At 38.9% G+C, this 25,155-nt stretch overlaps 1 protein-coding gene across 7 annotated transcripts; it reads right to left on the bottom strand.

Annotated features, from left to right (window-relative positions):
• Positions 1-1,685: 1,685 nt before the first annotated feature.
• On the bottom strand, positions 1,686-19,393 carry CD86 (CD86 molecule). 7 transcript variants are annotated; one of them, XM_042810889.1, is made up of 9 exons: positions 19,297-19,393; positions 18,596-18,669; positions 16,804-16,882; positions 14,594-14,768; positions 12,862-12,911; positions 11,230-11,571; positions 7,995-8,306; positions 5,797-5,928; positions 1,686-5,018 (listed from the first exon to the last, which is right to left on the bottom strand). In XM_042810889.1, exons 1-9 carry the CDS (start codon positions 19,361-19,363, stop codon positions 4,999-5,001), a joined length of 1,251 nt encoding a protein of 416 aa, XP_042666823.1. In that variant the 5' UTR covers positions 19,364-19,393; the 3' UTR covers positions 1,686-4,998. The 7 variants fall into 7 exon arrangements, with proteins under 7 accessions (XP_042666823.1, XP_042666829.1, XP_042666825.1 ...); XM_042810895.1 differs by lacking the exon at positions 19,297-19,393 and having other exon boundaries at positions 1,687-5,018; positions 14,594-14,945; positions 16,804-16,963; positions 18,596-18,682; XM_042810891.1 differs by lacking the exon at positions 19,297-19,393 and having other exon boundaries at positions 1,687-5,018; positions 16,804-16,963; positions 18,596-18,682.
• Between the last annotated feature and the right edge of the window lie 5,762 nt (positions 19,394-25,155).

The raw sequence follows: 25,155 nt of genomic DNA, 5'->3' as shown, positions 1-25,155 counted from the left end.
CATTGAAGGAAGGGTCCAAGAGTTACCAGAAGCAGCAGTGCTGGCTGACATTAAGAAATCCTATAGTAAATTAACTGAGATTCCTCTTCAGTAATGAACTAGATGATCGTAGAATCACAGGATGATTTGGGCTGGAATGGACCTTAAAGGTCCCCTGGGAAGGATATTTCCCATTTGACCAGGATGCTCAAAGCCCTACCCAGCCTGGCCTTGAACACTTCCAGAGATGGGGTATCTACAGTTGCTCTGGGCAGCCTGTCTCTGAGCCTCACCATCCTTATGGTGAAGAATTTGTTCTGATTATCTAATCTAAAAATATCTCTTTTTTTCCCCCTAGTTCAGTTTGGTTTAGTTTAAAACTGTTACCCTTGTAACATGTCTGTGTCTTTCTTTTGCTGCAGACCCCATATCTGAACACAGTTCTTCAAGTGAGGTCTCATGACAGCTGAGTAGAAAGGGGGAAAGAATGCATCCCATGGGAGTTTTCAGATGATAAAAAATCTGAGAGGAGTTGTGCTGTCATGCAGTGGGACCTGAACAGGCTGGAGAAATGGGCTGACAGGAAGCTCATGGAGGGAACTTTGACCTTGGAAGAAGTATCTCCGCTCACCACACACAGGCTCAGGTGGACCAGTTATAAAGCAACTTCGCGTAAAAGAACCTGGATGTCCTTGTTGACAAGTTGAAGATGAGGCAGCAGTGCGCCCTCGTGGCAAAGAAGGCCAAGAGCGTTCGCGCTGCATCGGGAAAAGTGTTGCTATCAGACTGTAGGAGGTGATCTTTCCCCTCTGTTCAGCACTGGTGAGGACACTGCTGGAGTGCTGTGTGTAATTTGGGGCTTACCATTAGGAGAAATGCATAGACTTAGTAGAGCCGGTCCACTGAAGGGACACTCAAATGATTAAAGGACTGAGGCATCTCAGATGAAGACAGGTTGAGAGAGATGGGATTGTTCAGGCTGGGAGAAAAGGGAGCTCAAGGAGAATCTCATCAACGTGTAGAAATGTCCAAAGGGAGGCTGTAAGAAAGGAGAGCCAGGCTCTTTTTGCTGGTGTCTGCTGACAAAACAAGAAGTAACACAGGATGTTCTGTCTGAACATCAGGAAAGTTGTTTTTTTTTTTACTGCAAATGTGGCTGAACACTGACCGGCACATGTTCCCAGAGAGGCTGTGGAGTCTCTGTACTGGAAGATATTCAAAGCCATCTGAACGTGATCCTGGGCAGACTTCTCCAAGTGATCCTGCTTGAATTGGCAATCTACCAAAGTCTGTTCCAGCATCAGCTCTTCTGTGATTTTGTGTTATTTAACCAGTGAACCTAAAGCAACCTATTGCAACTTGAAGTCTAATGACAACATATTTTACCTCACGATGCTGGTTACTGGTTTATCATTCTGCTTTTCAGGAGTTCCATATTATTATACCTTAAAGGAATGTTTTTGAATGGACTTCTTTCTTGCTGTGGAATGTAATTGGTGTCTCTGCTCATTTGTTTGCTTGCCGTGTTTATAGAGTCACTTAATGACTTAATGCACACTGCCAAAGAAAAAAACTGCTAAGCAGTTGAGGAGACAGCCTGGAAATCTGAAAGTTGCTATGGAAGACAAAAAATTTGGCACCTCAGCTACACATTTCCTTGTGCCTTACTGCTGTTTTCATTACCACAATAGCCCAGAGGATTAATGCATTTAAATAAATATGAACTCAGATTTTCTCTGAAGCTCATTGCTTTTTAATGTTCTTTAGGTGCAGAAGGTATTTAGGAGTGGTTTCAAGACCAAGAAAAGAGGAGGCAGTGAAATTGGTAAGGTAATAGAAGGAAGTTGGCAGCCTGCAGTAGAGGGGTGGCAAGTGATTTTCTTCTTAGAGAAAGGGGGAAATAAACAACTTCACTAATTAGGAACAAATAAACCCAGCCCATTGAGTGATGGCTGATGGTAGTTTATGGCAGCGTTAGTAGTCAGATGGTAGTGGTAATTTTTTGTGTTTGTTTTATTTTGATTTGTTGTTGTTTATATTTTGTTTAAGTGAATGTGTTTGAGAAGGACTCAGTCCTAGCATAGATTTCCAGATGCCTTCTTCATGAGCTGGCTATTGTTTCTTACTATGGACAAACACAAAATGTCAGTGATGGTTATTACGCCTTACGCCTGACAAGCTGCACATCAAGGCTGATGAGAGTTTTGAGGCTGACAGTGAAAGTCTACGGGGTGCTTGTGTGAATCTAGTCATTTCAAAGATGAAAGTCATATGAGGCTTGTTGTTTGTAGCAATAATGTGGACTCTAGCTGTTGCTCAGGCAAGACTTCCATGTTAGTGATTATTTGAGCTGAAGAATGACTTCAGTGGGAAGCGAAATGTTAGGGGGAAAAAGTGAACTGAATAACAGCATGTGTTAAAAGGACCAAGAGAAACCTGGTGAGTATCTTCCTGAGTTAGTACACCTGGCTATTTGATACAAGCTTTATTTATGGAATCAAATAGTGACCAAGAGTTTGAGGAGATTGAAGGACCCATTGGAGATATGTTTAGCAACCTGCAGCATGGGATCAAAAGGTCAAGTTTTTAGGCTGCAATCTGATATTTTATCTTTGAGGTATATATGCTAGTAGGTCCGGGTTGGATCATACTCACAGCTGTGAGTTTATATCCAGCTCTGTGAATGGACAACTGAAACACTGTTCTGTTCTGGGTCATTGCAGCAATACCTTCCTTATTAGTTGCTTCTGAGAGTGGATTCTGGGAGTATTTCTTCCCTGAGAACACTGAGTGTAGCTATTCCCCAGCACACTGCTTTAACAGCAGGAGAGTAAATCACCAACACAGAAAAATACGTATATTTTAATGTCATTAAATAACTTTGCTATCAAATATAAAACCTTACATGAAAATAAGAGCTGTGACTTTTCAGATAATTTGAATGATACTAATCTGAATAAAAATGTTTGGCTTGTTGGCATAATAGCTTAATGAACTGACTCCCACATGGTTTTACAAACTCCAGATAACATGCAAATTCTCTTAGTCAGGTGGAAATAAAGGTGAAACTGAGGTGGAGTCTAGCAATTCTTAACATCACTTCACAGGAAAGAATATTTTTGCCAAGTAGGAACAGTGGAGAATTTATGTCCCCAGAATGCAAATCTGAGCTGAATTTTGTCTTGAGAATATAATGTTAATGTCCATATTATGGACAATCAAGATCTCAAAAGAAATTTGTCTCAGATCTTCTGCATTTTTCTTGAAAGTTGTCAGTTGCATTGCAGAAAATAAAATGCAGGCATTGTTCAAGATTGAGGACTGGAACATTTTGAATGGGACAAATAAATGGAAAGTAAAACTGTATCCTGTAGTTGAGCATAGCATCATGTATGGATTGCTGTATCTTTAAACTTGGAAGCCAAAGAAAGAGAGAAGACAGTCAACCAAAGTGGAACATGCCCCACTTATTATTTTTTTCAGTATCTGCTTTGCCTAACTTTGTATATCTGGATTTCTACACAAATGAATGATACCTCATGCTTTAATATGCTATCCCTGCATCCAACTGAAAAAAACCTGTACTACAACGTCTGGTCAGTATACGTAAGTTATTAATTTTTGATAGTTTTTTTTTTTTTTTTTTTTTTTAAAAAAAAGGTATAATAACAAAAAATTACATTCAAAACAATTTTTTTCTTTCAGTTATTTCTAGTTTTAAATGCCCTATGGAAATTTCATGGCTTTTCTCAGAAGGTGGGGCAGTGTCTTTAAGTTCCTTTTTCTACCATGGAATGTACAAGAAAGTTGCTGGTACAAAGCCCAGAGCATTTATGGCCCATGATTAAATACCCTGACTCTGATCATATTTTCAGCAAGGTCAATGATTCACAGGTTAGTGCCCAACTCTATTCCTGAGACATTCACTTCTGCAATCCTTGCTGTTCTGCTCTCTTCATTGACTCTCACTGACAGCATTTTACAGTGTCACAGAGCATAATGAAAGATACAGCAAAACAGTCACAGGTGTCAAACATAACCATACAACTGAAGACTGCAGGATCTTGAGGAGCGCTTAGACTTTTAAACAGCTTCTCCTTATGCAGACGCTCGGGATTCTTCCAAGTCAGCCTCTGCCCTTAAAAAACCTGCCACAGTGAGAGCAGTGCTGCTAAGTGCTAGGCTGTTTTCTGTGGCCTTGTCAAAGGGTGAAGGAGTCTCAGCAAAAAACAAAGCAAAAGAAAACAATGGAAAGAAGATATTTTGTGCTTATAACAGTTGGAGCAGTGGCTTGCTGTGCTTCTCTTCTTATTTGTTACTGTTGACAACGTGGGTAGATTTCTGCCCTTCATATCTCACCATCTTCTTACCTGTCCAGTTGCTAAATACATTTTTGTGTTGGAAGAAAGGTCTCTTTATTTTTTTTTCTTTTTTCTTTTTTTTTTTTTTTTTTTGTGGCATGTGGATGGCAAAGTTTTCATCTCCTCTTTCCAGATTTAATGAGATCACTAAATTCAGTTCTTTATATCTAGGTAGTACCACAGAAGGTAAAACCACACTGGTCCATTCAGAAGTGAATCAAGCCACTGAGTGCAGGAAGGTCCAAGGTGGCATTTCCTCTTAGTGATCAGGACTGCAGCCAGAGGAACTGCACCAGGAGCCAGGGAAATTCATGTGTGTGCCAATTAATAATGTAGAAGACTGAGGTGAACACTGACAGTTGTTCAACCAAAAAGCCCATTAAATCAGGAGAGTTTTCCCCAAAGGGTAGAAAAAACTCATAGAGACAGAGTACTGTATTTGCTACTGTTCTATAGCAAAAATAAAAGCAAAGAACACTGGACAGTGGACTTCAGTCATCAGATGGAAATATTACATGTTGTTCTGCAGGGTGTTTGGAGAGGATTCTTGTTCTGGCACAGCATCTGAAACAATGGGACCTCAGACCTCACTATGTGCAGAAATGGTTCCCAGTCAGTAGTCTATAGCTGCTGGCCTCTATTTCAAGCTGGATACCTTTTAGACTGCGAGACTGACACCTGAAATAGAAGAAGATGTGATTTACAGAAATATGAGAGAGAGGAGCTGAAATAGTTGATGATAAATGTTCTCTTATCACAGGATTTGGAGAAAGAATGAGAAGGGCCTCAGGACCCTTGGGTGTGCAAGAAAGCAGGACTGATTCTGAGGAATTAATTCCCTTCTTAATACAAGAAGGGATAGATTATGATGTCAGCATAATTATCCTCTCAGTGCAGAATGAAGCCTGGACTGCTGAGACCTAGTGTTGCAATAAAACAGAGAAATGGAATGCAAAGATCACTTGCTGTTTCTGTTGTAAGCATGGTTCACTGCTGAGCAGCCTGTGTTGGACCAATGTCCTGGGTCCTTCACCTCAGTGGTGATAGAACTGCCTGTACATAATGCAGATCCTCTCTCATCCCTCTCCCAGCTGCACTTTTCTTACAAATGGTGATGGACAAACAAAGACTTATATAAATCAATGATTTTAGGAACCGAATCTACCAATAAGCCATAATAAAAGATGAAGCTGCAGGACAAAATAATAAAGCTTGTGCCATGGCAGTCTAACAGAGCACAAAGAAGGAGAAATGGATTACAGGGTAAGACACGAGAAAGGTGTTTGGATTTACTGCTGGATGGAAGAGATGTTTCAGGAACTAATTTGTCCAAGGAAGTTAAAGTCCGGCATAAAACAGCTTTCTGTCAGCAGCTGAATGTAGACAAAAGATTCATTGAAAAAAGAAAGCAAAGCCTATGATTTAGGGAAGAGCTGAGTGACAAGTAATTACTTACTCTGGCTGGTAGATGAGATATTTCTGTTCTTCAATATCAAAAAACCCAGAAGAAGTGTGATCAGTACAATTACAGCTATAAGTGGGCCAAAGAAATTTACTTTCACCGGTTCCATTTTTTCTGCCTGTATCTCTGAACAAGAGAAGAGAGAAGATGCATGTAGCAAAGATTTAATTTGCCAAGAATTAGCTTAACCCATCCTCACCCAAATTTATGTAAATTAGAAGTTTATAGAAGGGCCCTAATTATCCTTTGCTTTTACAGTATTTAATAATGCTAGGAAATCACTCTCCATGTGTCTTGTTTTGTTTTGTTTTGTTTTTTCCCCAGTAGCTGGCAGGTGCACCAAGGCTAACAACCACTTCAGCAACAGTAAGGAGAAGTGCTATTTCTGATGTTTGGGTTATGTGAGAGATTGGCAGCTTGATTAATACATGAGCCTATGATGCCAATGCTAGGCTACTACTACTCTGCTACTGAAAATTTAAATAGCCTGGGATATGTTATTATGTAGTGTCTGTTGAACCGAAGATCAAAGCTTAATGAAAAGCTCTAAGGGATGTGAGAGAGATAGGGAATGCACGGGAGTTTCCTTCTGTTTCTGGTTATTTTGCTTTTGAGGTTTTGGTTGCTAGGGATAGCAAGTGACACAGCTGCAATTGTCACTGAATAAAGGTTTTTTTTCTCTAGAGTTGTTAGTTTCTTATCCACCATTACTGTTTATTAGGTGGCTACTTCTTAAAGTCAGGGATGAGAAGAACTGAACAGGGAAGAGGAGGAGGCACTACTATGGCTAATATTAGAGGTGTTAATACTTTGAGCAACATTTAGAGCTTTGCAAACCTCCGAAGACTTCTGTATTATAATTTATAAAATCCTGGAGTGTAAGGACATCAAAGGCAGTTTGCCATATATAGCAGTGATGACTGAATCCTCTAGTTAAAGTTTAGTGAAGAAAACTGATTTGTAGATCTTTTTGGTAAATCTTTTTTCCATCCGGAGTAGTAAGTAAGCAGTAAATGGGGAAGCCTGTAAGTAAGTAGTAAACTTCTCTAATAGGCTTTCTGCAGTGTTACCAGTCCTTTTGGGTTTCTTGTTCCCATCAGGTGAATAACAGCATTCCACATTCAACACAGTCTTAAAGGAGATGGGCGAGGCAAATGACTGAAGTGGGAAGCAATTCTATTTTGATGTATTTGTGCCATAGCTTATGAATACAAATGTATAAAAAATGAATCCAGGAGAATGTTACAGCATCATGATATTCATGAGGGCTCACTCTGGCATGTAGTTTTTCAGTTAGAAAGGGTAAAGTAAACTGTGAGGCACACAAAAATATCTACACACAACTGACACTGTGATCATTAGGGAACATTTGGGATGGCACAGAGTCTGAATTTCTTGCAAGAGGTGTCTGAAAAGAGGCACAATCCCAGAGAAAAAGAAAAATCCCCAAATGGTCATTTTGGAATGCACACTGTATTCTGCCAAATGTTGTGGAAACCACTAGGAATACTTCCAAAACCCATCAAAGTTTTGTGGCCTTTACATTTTAGTTCAGTATAGTCTACTTTACAGCTTGTGAGCCAAATTTGGTCCAAGGGACTCTTCTGTTCAGCCCTCTGCCTCTCTCTAGAAAGAGATTAGGAGCAGCAGCTCAAGAACTTATACATCAGAAAAAAAACACGTTTGCAGTGTGAGAGTCGTCAAACACTGGAACAATTTGTTGAACGAGGTTGTGGAGTCCCATCCTGAGAGATATTTAAAACTCAACTGGATAAGGACCCAGGCTGATTTCCAGATGCTTCTCAAACCTCAGCAGTCCTCCGTGATCCAGCAGGCTCTATCTGAACAGCTAAACACCACCTCCAGAGACAGGCTGAATCCTAATCCATGTATTTAGTTTGCTTTGTTGCTGCAGCAGCATTTGGAGATAGGTGAACAAGACTGTGCTCTGTTCTGTGTAGCAGTAACCTTCCTTCTCTCTGTGCTCTCCTTTCTGTAATAAGGCTTCCCATGGAAAGGCAGAAGAGGGAGTTTGGTGGCTGTGATTATCAGTGAACAGGATGACAAACATAGAAGCCCTGTAAGTAGCCCCTTCTGCTACTTAGGGCTATGTTGCCACCTGTGATCATTTCTACTAAAGCATTCTCAGCTCCTACCTGTGCAAAAATCAGAATGAGCAAATGAAAACTCACCTATGACTAGTGGCACTGAGGTAAGGCTCCCCTGCTGCTCTCCAAGGTGAAGCAAACAGCTAATATTAGTGAGTGTATTTGTAGGAACTGGGATATTCAGCTTGCTGGTAACATTATACAGCTTTGTTACAGCATCCTGTAAGACATCCATGCGTTGTATAAGCCTATCTGTTATGTTTTCACTTGAAATTATCCAAATCATCTGCTTGGGCTCTGGATAACCTCCGCTGGAAGAACAGGAAAGATTCAGGTTCTCACTGGGCTTTGGTTCCCCACTGTGTAGCTGTGCTATCACAGGTTGACTATAGTTGGCTGAAACAGACCAAAGAAAAAGCATCATGAGTCACACGTACTCCATCCTGTGACAGTGCCTGTCAATATTTTGAGATTTTCACGTGGAATCACACCTAAACAGTTTTCCTAGGAAAGCATTGTGGGTCCCAAGAAGGGTTTGTTATGTTTTGGCTGCACACATAGACTTGCTTCTTCTTGTCTTTGAAGCATTTCAGTGACATAGGTCATATCAGCCAGACAGTGAGACTGTCTCTCTTACCTTTTCTAGACTAATTGGTACCTCGTAATAAACGAACCTGGCCTGCTCAGCTTGACTTTTTATGTGAAAGTGACTACCGTACAGGTTCCTTTACTCTGTGCCATTGGATCTCACTCAATGAAAAACTTCCCTGTTGCTTTAAAAAAAGTTTCCCAAGCAATAAATAATTGGTGAAAAAGGGCTGGAAAGGACTATTCAAACATGTGATGTGAAGGATAATGATAGCTTTTAATCAAAGCAAAAGAAGTTTCAGGCTCAAAACTTCATTGAAAATATTGAAGTATGTTGATATTAAAGTCTTTTAGTACTAAAAACTATATGGAGAAGAGGCAGGAGTTTCTTAGGGAGATATGAGTGTAATGGATGGTCTGATTCTTCAGTATACACATTTGAAGTGTGAGATCCAGGCTCTAAGCCTAGCCCCAGTGAACTTGAATCTGTAACTGAAGATAATGTCTTCCAAATAGGCTACGGACTGAAATACCTCGAGAGACAATAGATCCATCAGGATTTTAACATTTTTCGAGCAGTGTTATCACTCTGACTTGTTTTGTTTTTGCATTCTGAAATGACTGCATGGCTTACTTCTCCTCTGTTTCTAATAGCTCTTATATCTTCACTGAATTAATTAGCCCTTTAATTATCCAATATTGAATGTGTATTTTGGGTAGTCGCTCTCTAAAAATAAGAGTCTCCTCAGTTTTCTTAGTTAGAAGGTGATCAGATTGATCGTTTAACATCTTCAGTTGAACTGTATGTTTTTTCCAGCCCTCAGATATCTATAGAAGAGATTTTATTCATGCTTTTATGTTTTTCAACAATCCCTCTAAAATGAGGACAGATACTGTAGTATCTATTCCAGCACAAGTTTCACCACCAACAGCAACAGCACATGTTTTGAAATAGTTTTCATTGTCTCATCTGCTTCCCTTATGGATCCATCTTAAGTAAACACTAGAGATGTACTACACATAAACATCAGAATTTCCAGTTAAGCAGCTTCTCAAAATGATCCCTTCCTGTCTGTTTTACAAAACTTTTCATTATGAAGCCCTCTCTTTCTGAAGAATGATCTGTGTTCATTGTTCTTACATAAATAATCTTGTCTGTAAACAATATATACACTATATATCCATATATCTGTACCTTGTCCTGTAACATATATATATATATGTACACATAAAAAACATACCTAAGTTACGTTAGAAGATACTTAGGTATTTGGAATAGATTTGGTCACCAAGAGATTGGTTTGTTTGACTGACCTTTCCCTCTTGTACTACACTCAAACTTTCTTAAGTCCACTTTAAGTGTGAAACTTCATACTACATAAATAGCCTTCCACATATTCTATGCGATTCTACCTAAGAAACAGGCAGAGATACACTTCAACGTTTGTATTTTTTCTAATGATTTTTTATTTTAATTGACCCCTATATTCTACCTTCTTTTGGGAAGTTACTGAAGAGAAAGACATTCGAAAGAAACAAAGAAGCAAATAATTTTAAACACGCTTCCTATATCAAAGGTTTGGGAGAGTTTTAATGCCTATGTATGAGACTTCTGCAACATGTTAAATTAGTTGAGGACTTGCTATTGAGTGCAAATTGTAAGTCTCTAAGGTCTGAAGCTGCTGAAAATATTCATCGTGCAAATTCTGTGAAAATTAGAATTAACAACCTACGTTTCCTATTTGCTTGTGCATCAAGGGAACACTTGCTGGTAGTACAGTGCTAAATAGTCTCAAGCATCATGGTGATCTTTCTGGCTGCTGTTGCACATGGCCTACATTCTTTTGAAGCTTGAGAACACCAGTAGAAATCAGAAGCTGCTGTTATTAATGTTACCACTGTCCAAGTAGAAGAGAGAACATACAAACAAAGGTGACAAAGAAAATAATATAAAATAGAAAAACATTATATAAAGATGCAATTCCTAAAAATCTGAAAAAATACTAGGAAAACATTACTTACTCACTGAACCCTACTCGCCTGTAGTCTGTCCTTGCCTCTGATATTGTGCCAGAAATCAAGCTGAGTCTGATCAATGCCTGAATTTTTTTCTGCAGAGATATTTTCAGTCCTTCCATAACTGAGCATATGATGTTCTACTCCTCCACATATTAGCTGCTCTTTTCTACATTTTTCCTGATTTATATCATCATAAAATAGCTGGATATTTGCAGAAAACTTTTTATGTTTCAACTGTAATTTACCACCAACATTCTTAATGCTATTGCTTTTAATAGAAGTCAGTGCTTCAGATGCAAATAAAAACTGTATTTTCTGGAGTCCTAGAAGCCATAAAACTTGCAGGGAGTAAGATCACAGAATCACAGAATTCACAGAAAAGATGAAGAAGGCAGGGTGCTTTTCACTATACAGTGTGACAGGGTGGGAGTCAGGAATGTGTAATATTGAGCAAATTATTTCCTCTTTTTTTCTACTTCTTCCAAATTCACAATGAGAATTTTCTGAGAAAGAAACAGAGAAGAAGCACTTCTATCCACTTTAGAAATTCTCTCCACTTCAGCTAGACCACCCCAGTGGCATGGGAACAGTCCATGTTTGAACTAAACAAAATGACAGAAACCTAAAAATAAAATAAAACAAACAAACAAACAAGCTCACAAAACAACAACAAAAAAACCAAACCAGATGACAATTAGCAGAAATTACTTACCAATGATGTGCAGTAAGCACTCAGATTCGTGTATGATCTTTTTTGGTCCCTGGTCCATGTGCATAATAATACATTTATACTGCCCCTCATCCACAATCCTTACATTTAACAATTGCAAAGTCCATTTGTCCATATCCATCTTGGTACGATTTATGTATTTAGGACTAAGGTGATCATATATTTCCTGGCCAAGGTAAACTTCGTGTACCACTTCACCCGTACCTTTTTGCCAAAAAACTATTATATTCTTTATGTCAGTTTTCTGAGAGTTTGGGAAATAGCAAGATAGGTATGCAGTGTGATTGAGAAATGACTTCACGTGATGTACATTGGCAGCAATACCTTAAATAAATAAAAAAAAGAGAAGAAATTAACATTTCCATCAACTGCAAAAGAATACGAAATGCTTGCAGTCACGGAGGCAATACTTAGTGACAGTAGCATAAACCCACCAGCATTTAGACAAATTCTCCACTACCTATGAGAGGATACATACTTCTTCATACCGATGCACTTAGTCTTGTAGCATTCAGGTCATAAATCCGTTTCTTATTTTCCTTCCTATATTTCACTTTCCAAGGCAGGCTTACCACTCAGAGCCAGGGACAGTCTGTATTTTGGAAGATTTAACTTCAGGCAAAAGGCCACAGCTCCACACTGTTCTCAAATGTGTAAGCAATGAGATTCTGTTGTGAATGAGGCAACTGCATAATTTGTTTTTCAAAACTCAAGTTCATTCTCTTCAGGAAACAACACAGCACTGCAGTTTTGAAGACAGTGTGAATACAGCATATGTGGTAAATGTTGGTGTCTAGGGAATATATGGCCAGAAGGTCAGAAACAGGAAAAGCTTTCTGTTTCACTGAAGAATTAATCTAAGTTTAATGACAAATTAAATGTCAGATTTAACTATTCTGTAATTAATCCAGAGTTTAATGGCAAATTAAATGTCGGATTTAACAGCTCTGTTGCTGAACTTGTTAACAGAAATAGTCAATAAACATGATTATGCCTTCATGCATCAAAAGAATGGACTATATTACATTCAGGATGATTATTCTCCTACTTCCATCACAACCTATATCCACTGATATTATGGGGTAGAGACGGGCTGGGAGAATAATCTTTTCTTGTCATGAGAAATGCAGACCTCTGTTCTAGCAGATACAAACACATTTGCTGTGTTCAGAAGATGCACTGTTTTTCTCCTGAATCAAAGTTTTGACTGGTTTTCTGGAGCACAAGACTGCAGTGATCTTCATAGCTGCCTAAAACTCCATTTATTCCTTATCAAGCTGTCAGTCTTTAGTTCAATACTGCTGTCCTCTCTTATATACAGAGGGGATATACACATGTTCTCAAAAATAGATTTAAATTGAAAATTTAAGAGCAACACGAAGAATGTATAATGTAAAGATACAAAATTGAAGAGAGAAAGTACTTTCTACATTTTTTTAAATAGAGTCCCTGCTCACAGTTTAAATACATATCACACAGATTATATGACTTTGATTTTACAACTGAAATTGCTAATTACTACTAAAGAAGGAGCATCAAAGTAAATGTAAATGTATCACATAGCAGGACACAAATAATCTAAACATTTTTTACAATTAAAAATCTGCCTCTTACCTGGGAGAAGTATTATGGCAAAAAGAAAGAATATGCAGACCTCCATGATGCTGTAAGAAGGAAAAATTAAAGAAGTATTTTAGAGGTTGAAAACACTGCAGTGCCTTCTCCAGTGCTCCCCAAGTAGCAGTAAAACAGGAAGAAGTTTTGAGAGAGATTTTTGAGAAAGTTAATCTCACATTTCCCTTCAACTTGTGGAAATGCTTCTCTGCGCTTTAACAGCCATTAGCAACCAGAAGCATGCTATGACAGACCTCTGGTTTACATGACTGTGCTGAGGTTCAAGATTACTGGGTATGCCATGGGAAGGGCACAGAGTCTATGGACTGCAAAGGGCCAGAGTGCCCAGAACAACTGGCAGAGAGGAGAGAGGAATGGGGAGCATGCCTGCCCTTAGCTGAACACGGAAGAAGATGGGGAATTGAAAGCAGAGGAAGAGGAGAGGGTGACACAGGAGAAGTCGGTGGTGGAGACAGGCAGCACAATGATGTCAACTACCAGAAGTGATGAAATGGGTAACCTTCCATTGTGTAACAGGAACCTTTCCTTCACTATAATGAAAGACAACTGAAATCAATCCTGCGGGATTTAAAGAGTTGAGGCTACGTGTCACCTGGTTTGGTCAAGAAAAATAAATATCTATTTAAGAAAAAAAAGCCTTTTGACTCATCTCATAAGCAGAACACTTCTGCGACTGAATTCACATAGCGAACCTATATAATCTTGTTTAACAGTCAAGGCCCTTTCTCCAAGTATTTCTTATTTATAGGTGAGAGAATTGCTCCTGCATCCTCTGGCTTACAGCTGATGGAGAGCAGTGCCTTTGTGTTTTTCCTGTGCTATTTCCACATACTTGGGAGAAGCCTTCACACCATGCCATCCAAGCTGCTCTGCTCTCCTTTCTGAATTATTCCAAAGAAGGCTCTTTTTTAGTGGAGAAGGTGTAAAAACTCTTCAGCTCTTACATGAAAAAAGAAGTGTGATTGCTGTCTTCTGGTTTCCCCTTTTTTTTTTGGCCATGTTTTATTTTAAGCTTGTACACTTTGATCTTTTTTACCACAGATTTCTGGGAGCAAGTGTATTTTTCTGTTTAACACAGAATTTCCCTCCGTCAGCTGTTGTGTTTTCTATGTGTGTACTGCAAAACACAAAACCATATTTTTTTCCAGATTCAGCCTCTTCTTAGGAAAGAGGAGACAGAAACTTGGATGTGCCAGAGGATCTTTGTGATCAGTGAGACTCACCAAAGTCATAGCAGAAGAGAGGGAGTTTGTGCAGGATCCATTGCTATAAGCAGAGATCATTTTCCTCTCCTCCATGAACCCAGCACAAACCGCCCTGCTATGCAGTGAATGTTTATCTCGGCTGGGCCCCACTCAGTTGAACCACACAACTAATTTAAGTAAAATTGCCTGTGCCAACTTGCCTGTGCCTATGCCACAAAAGCCTACAGGAGCTCCTTCTCAGCAGACATGTTTTTCTCATGTGAATAAGAATTTTTACTTCTAGTCAAACAAAGAAAAATAACCAACACAATAACCCTGGTTTTTTTTTGGATCTAGTGAAGGTTTAGAAGAGGTGAATTAAAAACAGTTTAGCAACTGGAAATATAAATGACTGTACTGCTATAATAAAGCATGTTTTACAATGACATTCTCACAGGAGCAAAGACGAAAACTGGAAATGAAAATAAGTGAGAAAAACAAAACTCAAGGGAAAAAAAAATACACACAAAAATCCACAACAGATAACACTTTCTCCATGCCTTTCTTTATGGGTTAGCTTTGGAGCTGAAGACAAAAGTCTCAAAGGTCTCACAGAATTTCCTGGCTGCTGTCTTCTAGATGGTGGTTGCGGGACTGCCTGCATGTTGGGGGCTCTAAGATCCCTCAGGATTTCCACACGTCCTGGAGAGGAAGATCACAGTGTGACTTCTGTTGCTCTTAGATGAGCTGCTTCAGAGACAGTTGCTGAACCATGATGTGGGTCAGTAAACTGCAGTGTTGTGAGAAAACTCTCTTTCTTTATTTAAAGAAAAATCCTTAATCAGCTGATGCAAGTTCTATCAGGCACGGTCCAGAAGGCTGAGAAGAGAAAAGGCAATCAAAACACTCTGCGTTGGCTACTTACACAATTTCTCAGACATTTTCAATATAAATTCTGTGCCCAATTCTTTTTTATAACTGCAGGCCACTGAAAGATTGATTACATGCCAGAATTGTTAAGGAATCAAAATGGTCCAGGTAAGATGGTGCACGACTGGCAAATGATGGGGAACAATCTGCTCCTCACAATGGCCCCGTGCACGAGCCCCCTCCTCCAATGCAGAGCACTGTGGCTCTCTGTATCTTCATGGTTTTCCAATCACTTGCTGGCTGCATCCAATGGAAGAGGCACCTTTTCAAGATGCCAGTGACAATGGATGTGATAGGAATCCTTCGATCCATAGTGTAAAATCTTTCCCTGACATCCAGAGTTATGTTTGTCTTTTGGGAGGTAAACAACCTTCCTTGCTAAGGACTAGATAAAGGCACTCTGTGGCAAGTGTCTTTCTTGTTTCTTGAAGCTTAGTCATCTATTACTGCCAGTGCCCTTATGACTACGAATTAAAAATCAGATGTAGATGTCAGAGATTAAAATGGAGAAATATTTTAATTGAAATTATGTCAGTAAGCAGCTAGTAGTTCCATTCGAACCTTTGTTTACTGGAAGGAGAAGAAACCATGTGAGTGTATGTAAATTCAGTGTCCCTATTCATGACTGCTTTCATTTGGCCCAAAGCAGTTTGAGAGAAGTCATTTTGCTGCATACAAGGGGATGCCCTACCTGAAGAACTCTAAGATAGAGAAAAAAAAGATGATTTTGCCCTTTTTACTTTTTGAGGATGATTGCCAGAAAGTCCTCTGGAATTCATTTTAAATTGGCTTGTGCTTTCTGTTTCTTGTCACTCAAAATTCAACACATATATGCACAACAAAGCCTGAAGATTTGTAAATAAAAAAGATCTTTACGTAATTTTTTTTTCCCCTTGGTTTTTGTTTGCTCTCTTTTTACTGCATTTTCACTGTTGAATGTATTCATTGCCTTTTGAAAGACACATATTATCAAAATATGTGGCCTTTGACTCATACGTTCCTTCAGTTCCTTTCAAAATGTACTTTTCAAGTGTATTCAAGAACATATGGCTGGTTTATTTTATTACACCAGGTACATATCTTCTATGGGAAGATTCTCCTTCCCTTTAATTTTGCCATGCTCTCAAAATATAACTGATTACTAAACTAGCAACCTACTCTTTTGGCTTTTTTTGAGTAGGGAATTTTTCTAAAATTTCCATGCCATGCAATGCTGGGTAGCTCCACGAGCTGTTGTGAGCCTCCTGGAGACTCAGGACATCAGTGAATAAGACTCAGCCTTCTCTTTTGTTACAAACACAGGTCAATCCAAGCAAGTGTTATCAAAGTAAAGAACAACTTAAGGAAATTCCCGTAACATAACAAGGTCTGAGAATGGTAGGATTCCCTCCATTCAAACGCTTGGCCATACAACATAAATATCCAACAATGGATTATTTTCAAAACATACCATTATCCAGTCAACTTGTGCTTCCTATGTGTTTTTCCAGCAGGAAAGTGGCATTGTTGCAAGCAATTGCTATTTTTTTCCAGTTCATTCTCTTTCTGAACATTCTTTTACTCTAAGTTAAATTTGGTTTATTATGTTGTTGTTACATTTTTAATAAGTCTGTATGCATAATTCTCAATTTGTTAATGCATTTTGTTTTCCTTCCCACTATTCCTTCTTTCAGTAAGATCCTTTCGCTATCTATGAGATCTTCAGGAGACCTCTGACTTCTTCTATGATTCTAGGATCACTGTGCTCTAACACACAAGATCTGGTTTACAAATGAAAATTAAATAACACCAATTATTTAAACAATACCTTTGGTCCAAAGGTCATGAAGCATTCCACTGCCTCTGCAAGCAAAATTCTTCCTCCACAACCAAAGGGAATTGTATCTCTGAAAGAGACCACAGCAGCTGCTGAATGATGCACAGTTCTACGGCACAAGTCTCAGGACACGAACAAGTACTCTACCTAGCTGAAACGGCAAGGGGAATTTAGAGAGAAAAAGCATCATCAACCAGAATGAGACACTCACTGGGATTAACTGGGAGTTCCACCTACAGTAAGGTCAGTGTACTTGCTATGCCTTGTCACGGAATCGATGAATGAGTTGAACCAGCTCTTCTACATGACAGATAACCTCATCAGGTGACATCTGTCCTCCTTTCCCAGCCTCTGCACTTGCTTTGATTTTAATCAAGCACAATTCTCAGCTGGGAAACCTCAAATGCCTGATTCACTTATCAATAGTTCATGCTGAGAGGGAGTTGAAATGCTCACTACCAGGCTGTCCTTCTGAGACTGACTTCCAGTCACTTTGCCTGGAGATGGTAAATTAATGGATGGTACTGGAGCCAGAGCTCACTCCAGGGCTACACAACATGGACATTACATGGACAACCTCAAATGACAGTTTTCTGGGTGCTTTGGGTGGGAATATACATGCCATACATGAAAGAATGAATTTACAATTTATTCCTAACCCATACCCAAATACATCCAAAAAGGATTTAGCTGCCATACAGCATACATTTGGTCCTCAAGTATTATATGCTTGATTTTCAATAGGTGTCTTTAAAAAACACAGCTAAACACATGATGCAAACTTCGTTCTGCTTCTTAAACAGGAACATCACTAATCAGAAGCTACATTTTTCTTCCTGCAATAGATCTCAATTATTAAATGAAGACATGATATTCAGAAATGGAGTTAGATAAGCCAAGCTGTGCTGCTCCCAGTTTTAGAGCAGAAATCACTCTGGGGACATATTCTTATTTTCTCACAGTGTTTCTCACCGCACATTAAATGATTTATAAAGTTAAAGGAAGAGGTTTTGCCTTTTGGTTTTGGATCCCTTCCCCCAAACACCAGCATTACAGTAGATGAGAACAAAGTACCCATTTCTCTGGTACAAACATTTCTACTGGTAAAAATTAGAGATTGCCGTTTTTATGACATACATAATCAGAAAACACCTTTCATATCCACATTATTTTTTTCTTTCTTAGAAAAACTTTCTTAGTTTGTGATTATAAATGCCCTGCTTTAGGAATTAAAGCAATAATTGTGCTAGTGCTATCATAGGCATTCCCTCATTCTGTTATAAATTGATCATCTTGCTCCAAGGAATAAGGGATGTGTGTGTGAAGCCACAATGATTAGCAGCTGTGATTCAAACTAAATAGAGAGCAGCTGTGCAGCTACTTTCCTAATAGCAATTACATTTTTACAAATATATGCTCCTTTATATTAGTAGGAGCTTTATGAAGGCTTGTCTCAGTAACTGCTCAAATCATTATCACATGACTAAAAGAGCCAACACAGTTAATTGAAAGCAGTATCACAATACTAGGGAGTACCTAATTTCTTTCTTCAGGCTTCCTGTCTCAAAGGCAGCAAAATACTCCAGCACGGATCTTGATGATATAGATGTTCATTCTTTCCTCTGTTCTCCACTACATGCTGAAAGACTTGGACAGAGAAAATCTACACTGCCCTCTTGCAAATGCATATATGCAGCTTTTGTCCAAAAGGTTCCTCTTTTAAAGTTGAAATTCCCCTTGCTACAAAGTACTTTTATTTCTCATAAGTGTCGGTATTACTCACGGTATCCTTGAACTCCTGTGCAGCTCCAGTCTTCAAGAGAACTGTTGCTTGGAATTTGCTTGTAGGCAAAAGCCCTTTGATTGTAGGAAATAACCGTTTTTTCATTTTGTTTGTTTGTTTTTTAACTAAGGCTTGATAGTTAAAGCTGGCAAGTTCTACTCAATTCTGTTTGCCTAACTAGGTCTTATATCAGTGGAAGAGGAAACAGTTTTGTTGGCAAGGACTGACCTTTCTCCAGTGAGATTAAACAAAACTGTCCTTCCCTAATTCTCAGCTGCTGAAAGCCACCAAGTTGATTTAAGATCTGATGATGAATAATAACAAGAGCTGAATGGATTGCTATACAAGAATGGTGATTTTGAGATTGATTCCATAACAATCATGGGAAATAAGAGAAATCTATGGCCATCCATTTACCACAAATTCCATGCTTGCCAGGTTGTGTTTGAGTTTTCTGTATGACAAAGAAGTTATGCTTATTTAACTATTTTTACATATAATTCTTTGATAAAATGATTACTCATTTCCTCTGTACATTCAATTTATTTACATTAAATTTGTTTCTCTTGTAATCTCATTTCAACTATGCCAGCTTAGTAGAAATTCTAACTTCAATATCCATTAAGATTTGCTTTAAGTTGGCTTATGAACATGCAACAAGCCTCATAAAAGCCCAGTTTAACAATAGCAGTTGTGCTTACCAGACGTAGACCAAACATTATTCATATCTGAGTCTCTTGTCTCTGAATCACAATTTACAGATGGCATTCAAAAAGAAGCTGTCTGGGGAAAAAAAAATCATCCTATATCTATTACCTATCAAACTTTATTGGAAAATAATTTGAAATCAGATTCTATGCACACGTTTTCCTTGTCTGAGACAGGCTACTCAGCAGTTGTGATTAGAAATAGAGAAGTAAGCTGCTATGAGTGAAAAAAGAGAAGGTTTTCCGGTCTGTAGCAATCAGAGAGCTATAATTTGCTTTTAACTCAAGTTCTCAGTGAAAGCAGCCAAAAGAATAATTTCTTCAACTAGATCAAAAACTAACGGAATCTAAATTAAGTATTTTCCAAACAAGTTCAGCAAAATCTAAAACCTCAGAGCTTTTACAAGGTTTGATTTTTTTACTTGCTTGCAACTCAGTGTTGTGGTTAGCAAAAAAAACAAGAAGTGATTGAGTGTCTTCTTCTCACTGTAAGATTTCATCAAGAGTAATGATGGAAGATGCCTCAATGTTGTGTCGGAGATAATAACATTTTAAATTCTACATGTGCTTTGTCTTTCTGCCTTAAAATCTCACTGAATTTCACACGAATGTATTGAGTTCAGTTTTCAGATAAGCAAGTTGCTGGCCTGCCAGCCTGGATGCAGTGGATGAAGAGGCCATGCCCTTTGTGTGACACTGAGGAATGTCTAGTGTGCTTTTCTGCTTGCTCATGGTGGACATTTGGCTAAACATTAATAGATTATCTAAAATGTTATTGACATAAAAAATCATAGAATATCCCAAGTTGGAAAGGACTCGTAAGGAATATCGAGTACAACTCCTGGCTTCACACAGCATCACCCAAAATCAAACCCTATGCCTGAGAGTGGTGTCCAAATAGCTCTTGATCTGGAGCAGCTTAAGGCCATTACTAGTGCCCTGGGCATCCTCTTCCAGGGCTGCATGACCCTCTAGTGAAGAACCTTCTCCTAACACCCAATCTGACCTCCCCCAGCACAGCTCCATGCTGTTTCCTCGGGCCCTGTCGCTGTTACACAGAGCAGAGCTCAGCGCTGCCCCTCCGCTCCCTGTGAGGAGCTGCAGCCACCATCAGGCCTCCCCTCAGCTCCTCAGCTCTGGGCTGAGCGCACCATGGGACCTCAGCTGCTCCTCACATGCCTTGCTCTCTAGACCCTTCACCATTTTTGTAGACTTCCTTTGGACACTCTGTAATAGTTTTATGTCCTTTTGGTAGTGTGGTTCCCAAAACTCAAGGTAGGGTTGCACCAGTGCAGTGTACAGTAGGAAAACCACTTCCCTCGCTCAGCTGGCACCCCAGGATACAGCTGGCCTTCCTGGCTGTCTGGGGACATCTTTACTTGTGTTCAACTTCCATTAACCAGAACACCCAGATCCCTTTTGGTAGGCTGCTCTCCAAACTCTTGTCCTCCAGCCTGTACATAAAGCCAAGGGTTGCCCATTCCCAAGTGCAGAATCTAGCACTTGCTCTTGTTAAACTTCATGAGGGTGGTGATTGCCCAGTTCTCTAATTGCAGGTCTCTTTTGCAAGGCCTCTCCACCCTGATGGATTCAACAGCCCCTTCCAATTTATTAGGCTCAGCAAAACAGCTCAAAAGATCTTTTTAGTCCTACATCCAAATCATTTATGAAAACATTAAAGAGAGCCGGCCCTAAAATAGAGCCCTAGGGAACCCTGCCATCCTGATGTAATCCCACTTACTGTAACCCTTTGGGCCTGACCCATCAGCCAATTGGTCACCCATCACATTATGTTTTTGTCTAGCCATATGGTGGACATTTTGTCCAGAAGGATACTGTGAGAAACAGTGTTGAAAGCTTTACTGAAATCCAAAAAGATAACATCAATTGGCTTCCCTTGGTCAAGTAGATAGCTGATCTTGTCATAAAAGGAAATTAAGTTTATTAAACAGGATCTTCCCCTTATGAAGCCATAGTGACTATGACCAATGACCACATCATCCTTCAGATGTTTTTCAGTAACTCTCAGCATGGTTTTCTTCATAATTTTACCAGGCACCGAATTCAGACTGATACGCCTGTAATTGCTAGAATCTTCATCATAGGAGGAGTGGCCAGCAGGCAAAGGAGATGTTTATCTCTCTTTACTCTGCCCTCATAAGGCCACATCTGGACTACAGCATCCAGGCCTGGGGCCCCCAACACAATGAAAATGTGGAGCTTTTGAAGGGGGTCTAGAGGATGGCCCTGAAGATGATCAGAGGGCTGGAGCACCTCTTCTATGAAGACAGACTGAAAGAGCTGGGCTCGTTCAGCCTGGAGAAGGATGTGGAAACACCTTGTTACAGCCTCCCAGTATTTAAAGGGAGATTATAAACAGGAGGAAAATCAACTTTTTACAGAGGTAGGTAGTGATAGGACAAGGAGGAATGGTTTTAAACTTAAGGAAGGAAGATTTAGATTAGAGGTCAGGGTGGTTTTTCACCTAGAGGGTGATGAAGCCCTTTCACAGGCTGCCTAGAGAGGTTGTGGATGCTGTCAGCTTTCCCAGCCAAGCTTGCTGACACCTGGATCCTGCTGCCCTGCTCAATTTCAGGTGTTTTATAGAGAGATGGGAGAAATGGTGGATTTGCCTGCTGTATGAGGGAAGTATGTATGGTGGTAAGTGATTGAAGAATTATCCAGGTATTGGTTCACAAAGGCTAGATTTATCTCTGTAGGGGTCAAGGAGTAACTCTGTGAACGTGGGGTGCCTGCTTTGTGTTCATATTCACAAAGCCCAGCAACACAACCAGGCATTTGAGGACAAATGAACATCAGAAGTAGTCCTGTCTGGAAATCTCATAGAAGGTATCTCATGCATCTCTCTGGAGCAATGGCCAGGAGTGCTAGGGGGAATGTGTTAACTTTCAGAAAAAATACAGACATTTAAAATTATTCTGGTGCCAAGTCCCATTTCATCACATCCTAATTGTTGTCAAGGAATGAGATCTGAGCTACCAGGTACACTCTCCTTAGTTTTATTTTGGAGAAAGAATCCATTGCTACTGTGGGGAAGGGGAAATCATATTTAAACTTAATTCTTTAAATTGATTTAATTGGCTGTGTCCTACAGGATCTTCCAGTTAAACTGGAAAATGAGGTTAATTTAATACACAATGCCTGAGTTTTGCTAAATGAAGATTAAAGAGTCCAGCGCATTTGGAGAGGATTTCTTTCTCACGGCTTCTCATTTGGCAACTTGTTTAAACAAAATGCAATTATTTGATGTGGAAGTGATAGTACAATGTAAGGGAATGAAATATTTTATATTTAAATTTGGGCACTGAGCTTACAAACTCTTAACACTATACATATGCTGATGTACTGGAGTGCTCCTGCCTATGTATCATGCTGACTCAAATTACTCTTTTTTATATTTTGCTATCTGAAGGAATTATCACCTTTGAGACCAGGGCACAGAACATGTTCCTTGTAAGTCCTCCCTGAACTTCAGAGAATCTGTCAGTCCTCATAATAAGAAATGTGAAGAGAAACTGGCTGAAAACTGAAGTACATGATTGTAGTATGTTCTACAGTGTGAATACACTGTGGAAACGTGAGAAGTGATTTGTGAAACAGGATTTTGATCTTACATGGTTTGCTTTTTATACGTAAGTTAAATTCATTGTTGAAGAATACAAATAACCACGTGAAAGTAAGGTGACAATTTACAGTAGATTTTGTGTGTTTTTGTAAGTATTAAGAAAAGTAGTTTCCCTTTGAAGCTTATATTAGCCGTCATATGGATGAAGCAGGGAAAACATGAAATAAATAACCCTCTTTGAATGAGGCTTTGGTATTTAAACCTCTTTTTCCATACTATGACATACTCTGCTAATGCTGTTTTTCTTGGCTTAACTAAATTTCTTATTATTGTAACTACAGACAATTCTTTCATCATAGGTGACCTTCCTATAGGTAAGGTTAGAAAATGACTTAATTTCACCCCCCTGCTGCTAATAACAGCAAGAATCACTGAAGAATGGCTAAAAGAATGCAAAAGATTGATAGGTGAAGTGAGAGCATCTATGAGGTCAGAGAAAATATTGGTGAATTTGGTCATCAGAGAAACTAAAAAGCCAGAGGAAATGACAGCAACGGGCATCATCTTCAATTAATCTCTTATTCCTTCAACTCATTTATTGCACTATCTGGGACTTTGGTGTAAGAGTTCTTTTTCCTAAAACTTCATATTTTGAGGCTCTTCTATTGATATTTCTTCAAACATACGTAATATACTTGAATATATTCGTAATTTATATAGTGCTGCAATATATATATTGTTCTAAGTATCTAAATTGTCAGCGAAAGGTCAGTTTTCAGGGCTTGACATGGAACTAAGTTGAAGGTAATCCTCTTGAGTCAAAGCAGACAGCAAGAGGAGAGAAAGCAGCACATTTCAGAGATGCAAAATGGGACACTCTCAGTATTTTGGAAAACCTTTAGGGGGCTTGATAAAAATAACAGTACATCCCCAAAGCTAAACAACACAGGTAGTTTCCCCTTGGATCAGCGAGATATAGACAGCTGCTGTCCTGTGGCCAGTCTAAAGCAGAAGACAGCTCAAGGCCGCAAACCCTACAGATATGTGCCTGCTGACATTTCTATGACCTTCAGAAATTGACTAAGTGTGTGTGATAGCTTGTATCTATGCACATTTGCAGAAATTGCTACCTTAGCTCATTGGCACTGCGAGAGCTGGAAACTGTCTTTGTAACTTGCCAAAGGGGAAACTGGGGGTTTTAATTTTGAATCGGATGAGAGCAATTAAATTGAATAATGGAAAATTGCCTGAGTTTCTCAATAAACAGCAATCTTGGTAGGTCTAGCAGTGGCCTCAGAGAGCTAGAAAGAATACTATATTTGTTACATTAGTATTACCACACATTCTTAAAGCTCAGACAGGTAATTTCACTATTTGAAACTCACTTATGTTCACCTGAAATGCAGCCATTGGCTTCATAGTATATTTTAGAAATACATAACTTCACTCCAGTTGTAATGTTAATTTGAGCACTCTTTCTTGATTTCGATTATCTTTGTGGAAAATATCATTTTATTAGGATACGAATGCACTTTAAACTCTTTTTTTAATGTATATGTTTTTATTAATAGGTACTCGTCCTTACTTGTGGCTCACAGGCAGGGGATTTTTTTCCCTTACACAACTGAAGTAAGGTTATAAAAGCTCTAATCACCGTGCTGGTAAATATAATCTCTGAATCTTGATGCATACCTGTGTTCTTCATAGTATATAGTACACTTCTGTGTCAGGCACTTGCTAACCATATATTTTCTGGCTATTATATTAGATGCCTCTCTGTATCTGTGTTTCTATATGTATTAGCAATGTATCAGCAACTAGAACCAGGAAAAAAGTAAAATAATAACAAATAACAACAAAAATAAAGCAAAGCAACACAATAAAAAGCAATACGAACAGCTGTATCTAATTATATACAAATTCAGAAAGCTTTATGGACTGTTTTTATCACTTTGGTCTCCTAAAATTCTCAGACCACAATGCAGATTCCACATATTTTGTCATATATCATCTTCATGTTCTGCTCTTTGAACTACCTTAAGTTCTGTAACTCAAAGTACTTCACCTTGAAATTGCATTATTTGTAGCAGCCAATGGATCTTGAAATATTCTTCAAGGCCATTTAATGTGTTTTTAAATCTCATTTCAGTTCTGGCAAAATCAAGTGAAAAGCTCTTGAGTTTATTAGCAGTGTTAAGAAATCTCTTGTCTGTCAGAACATGAAAAAAAGAAAGAATTATATAATCCACAAACATTTGTTTTAGACT

This window comes from Centrocercus urophasianus, unplaced genomic scaffold, assembly GCF_019232065.1.
Source record: "Centrocercus urophasianus isolate 14NV4802_14NV808 unplaced genomic scaffold, USGS_Curo_1.0 seq_12, whole genome shotgun sequence".
Lineage (NCBI taxonomy): Eukaryota > Metazoa > Chordata > Aves > Galliformes > Phasianidae > Centrocercus > Centrocercus urophasianus.
The sequence above is the reverse complement of the archived record's forward strand: the minus strand, read 5'-3'. Positions and strand labels throughout refer to the sequence as shown.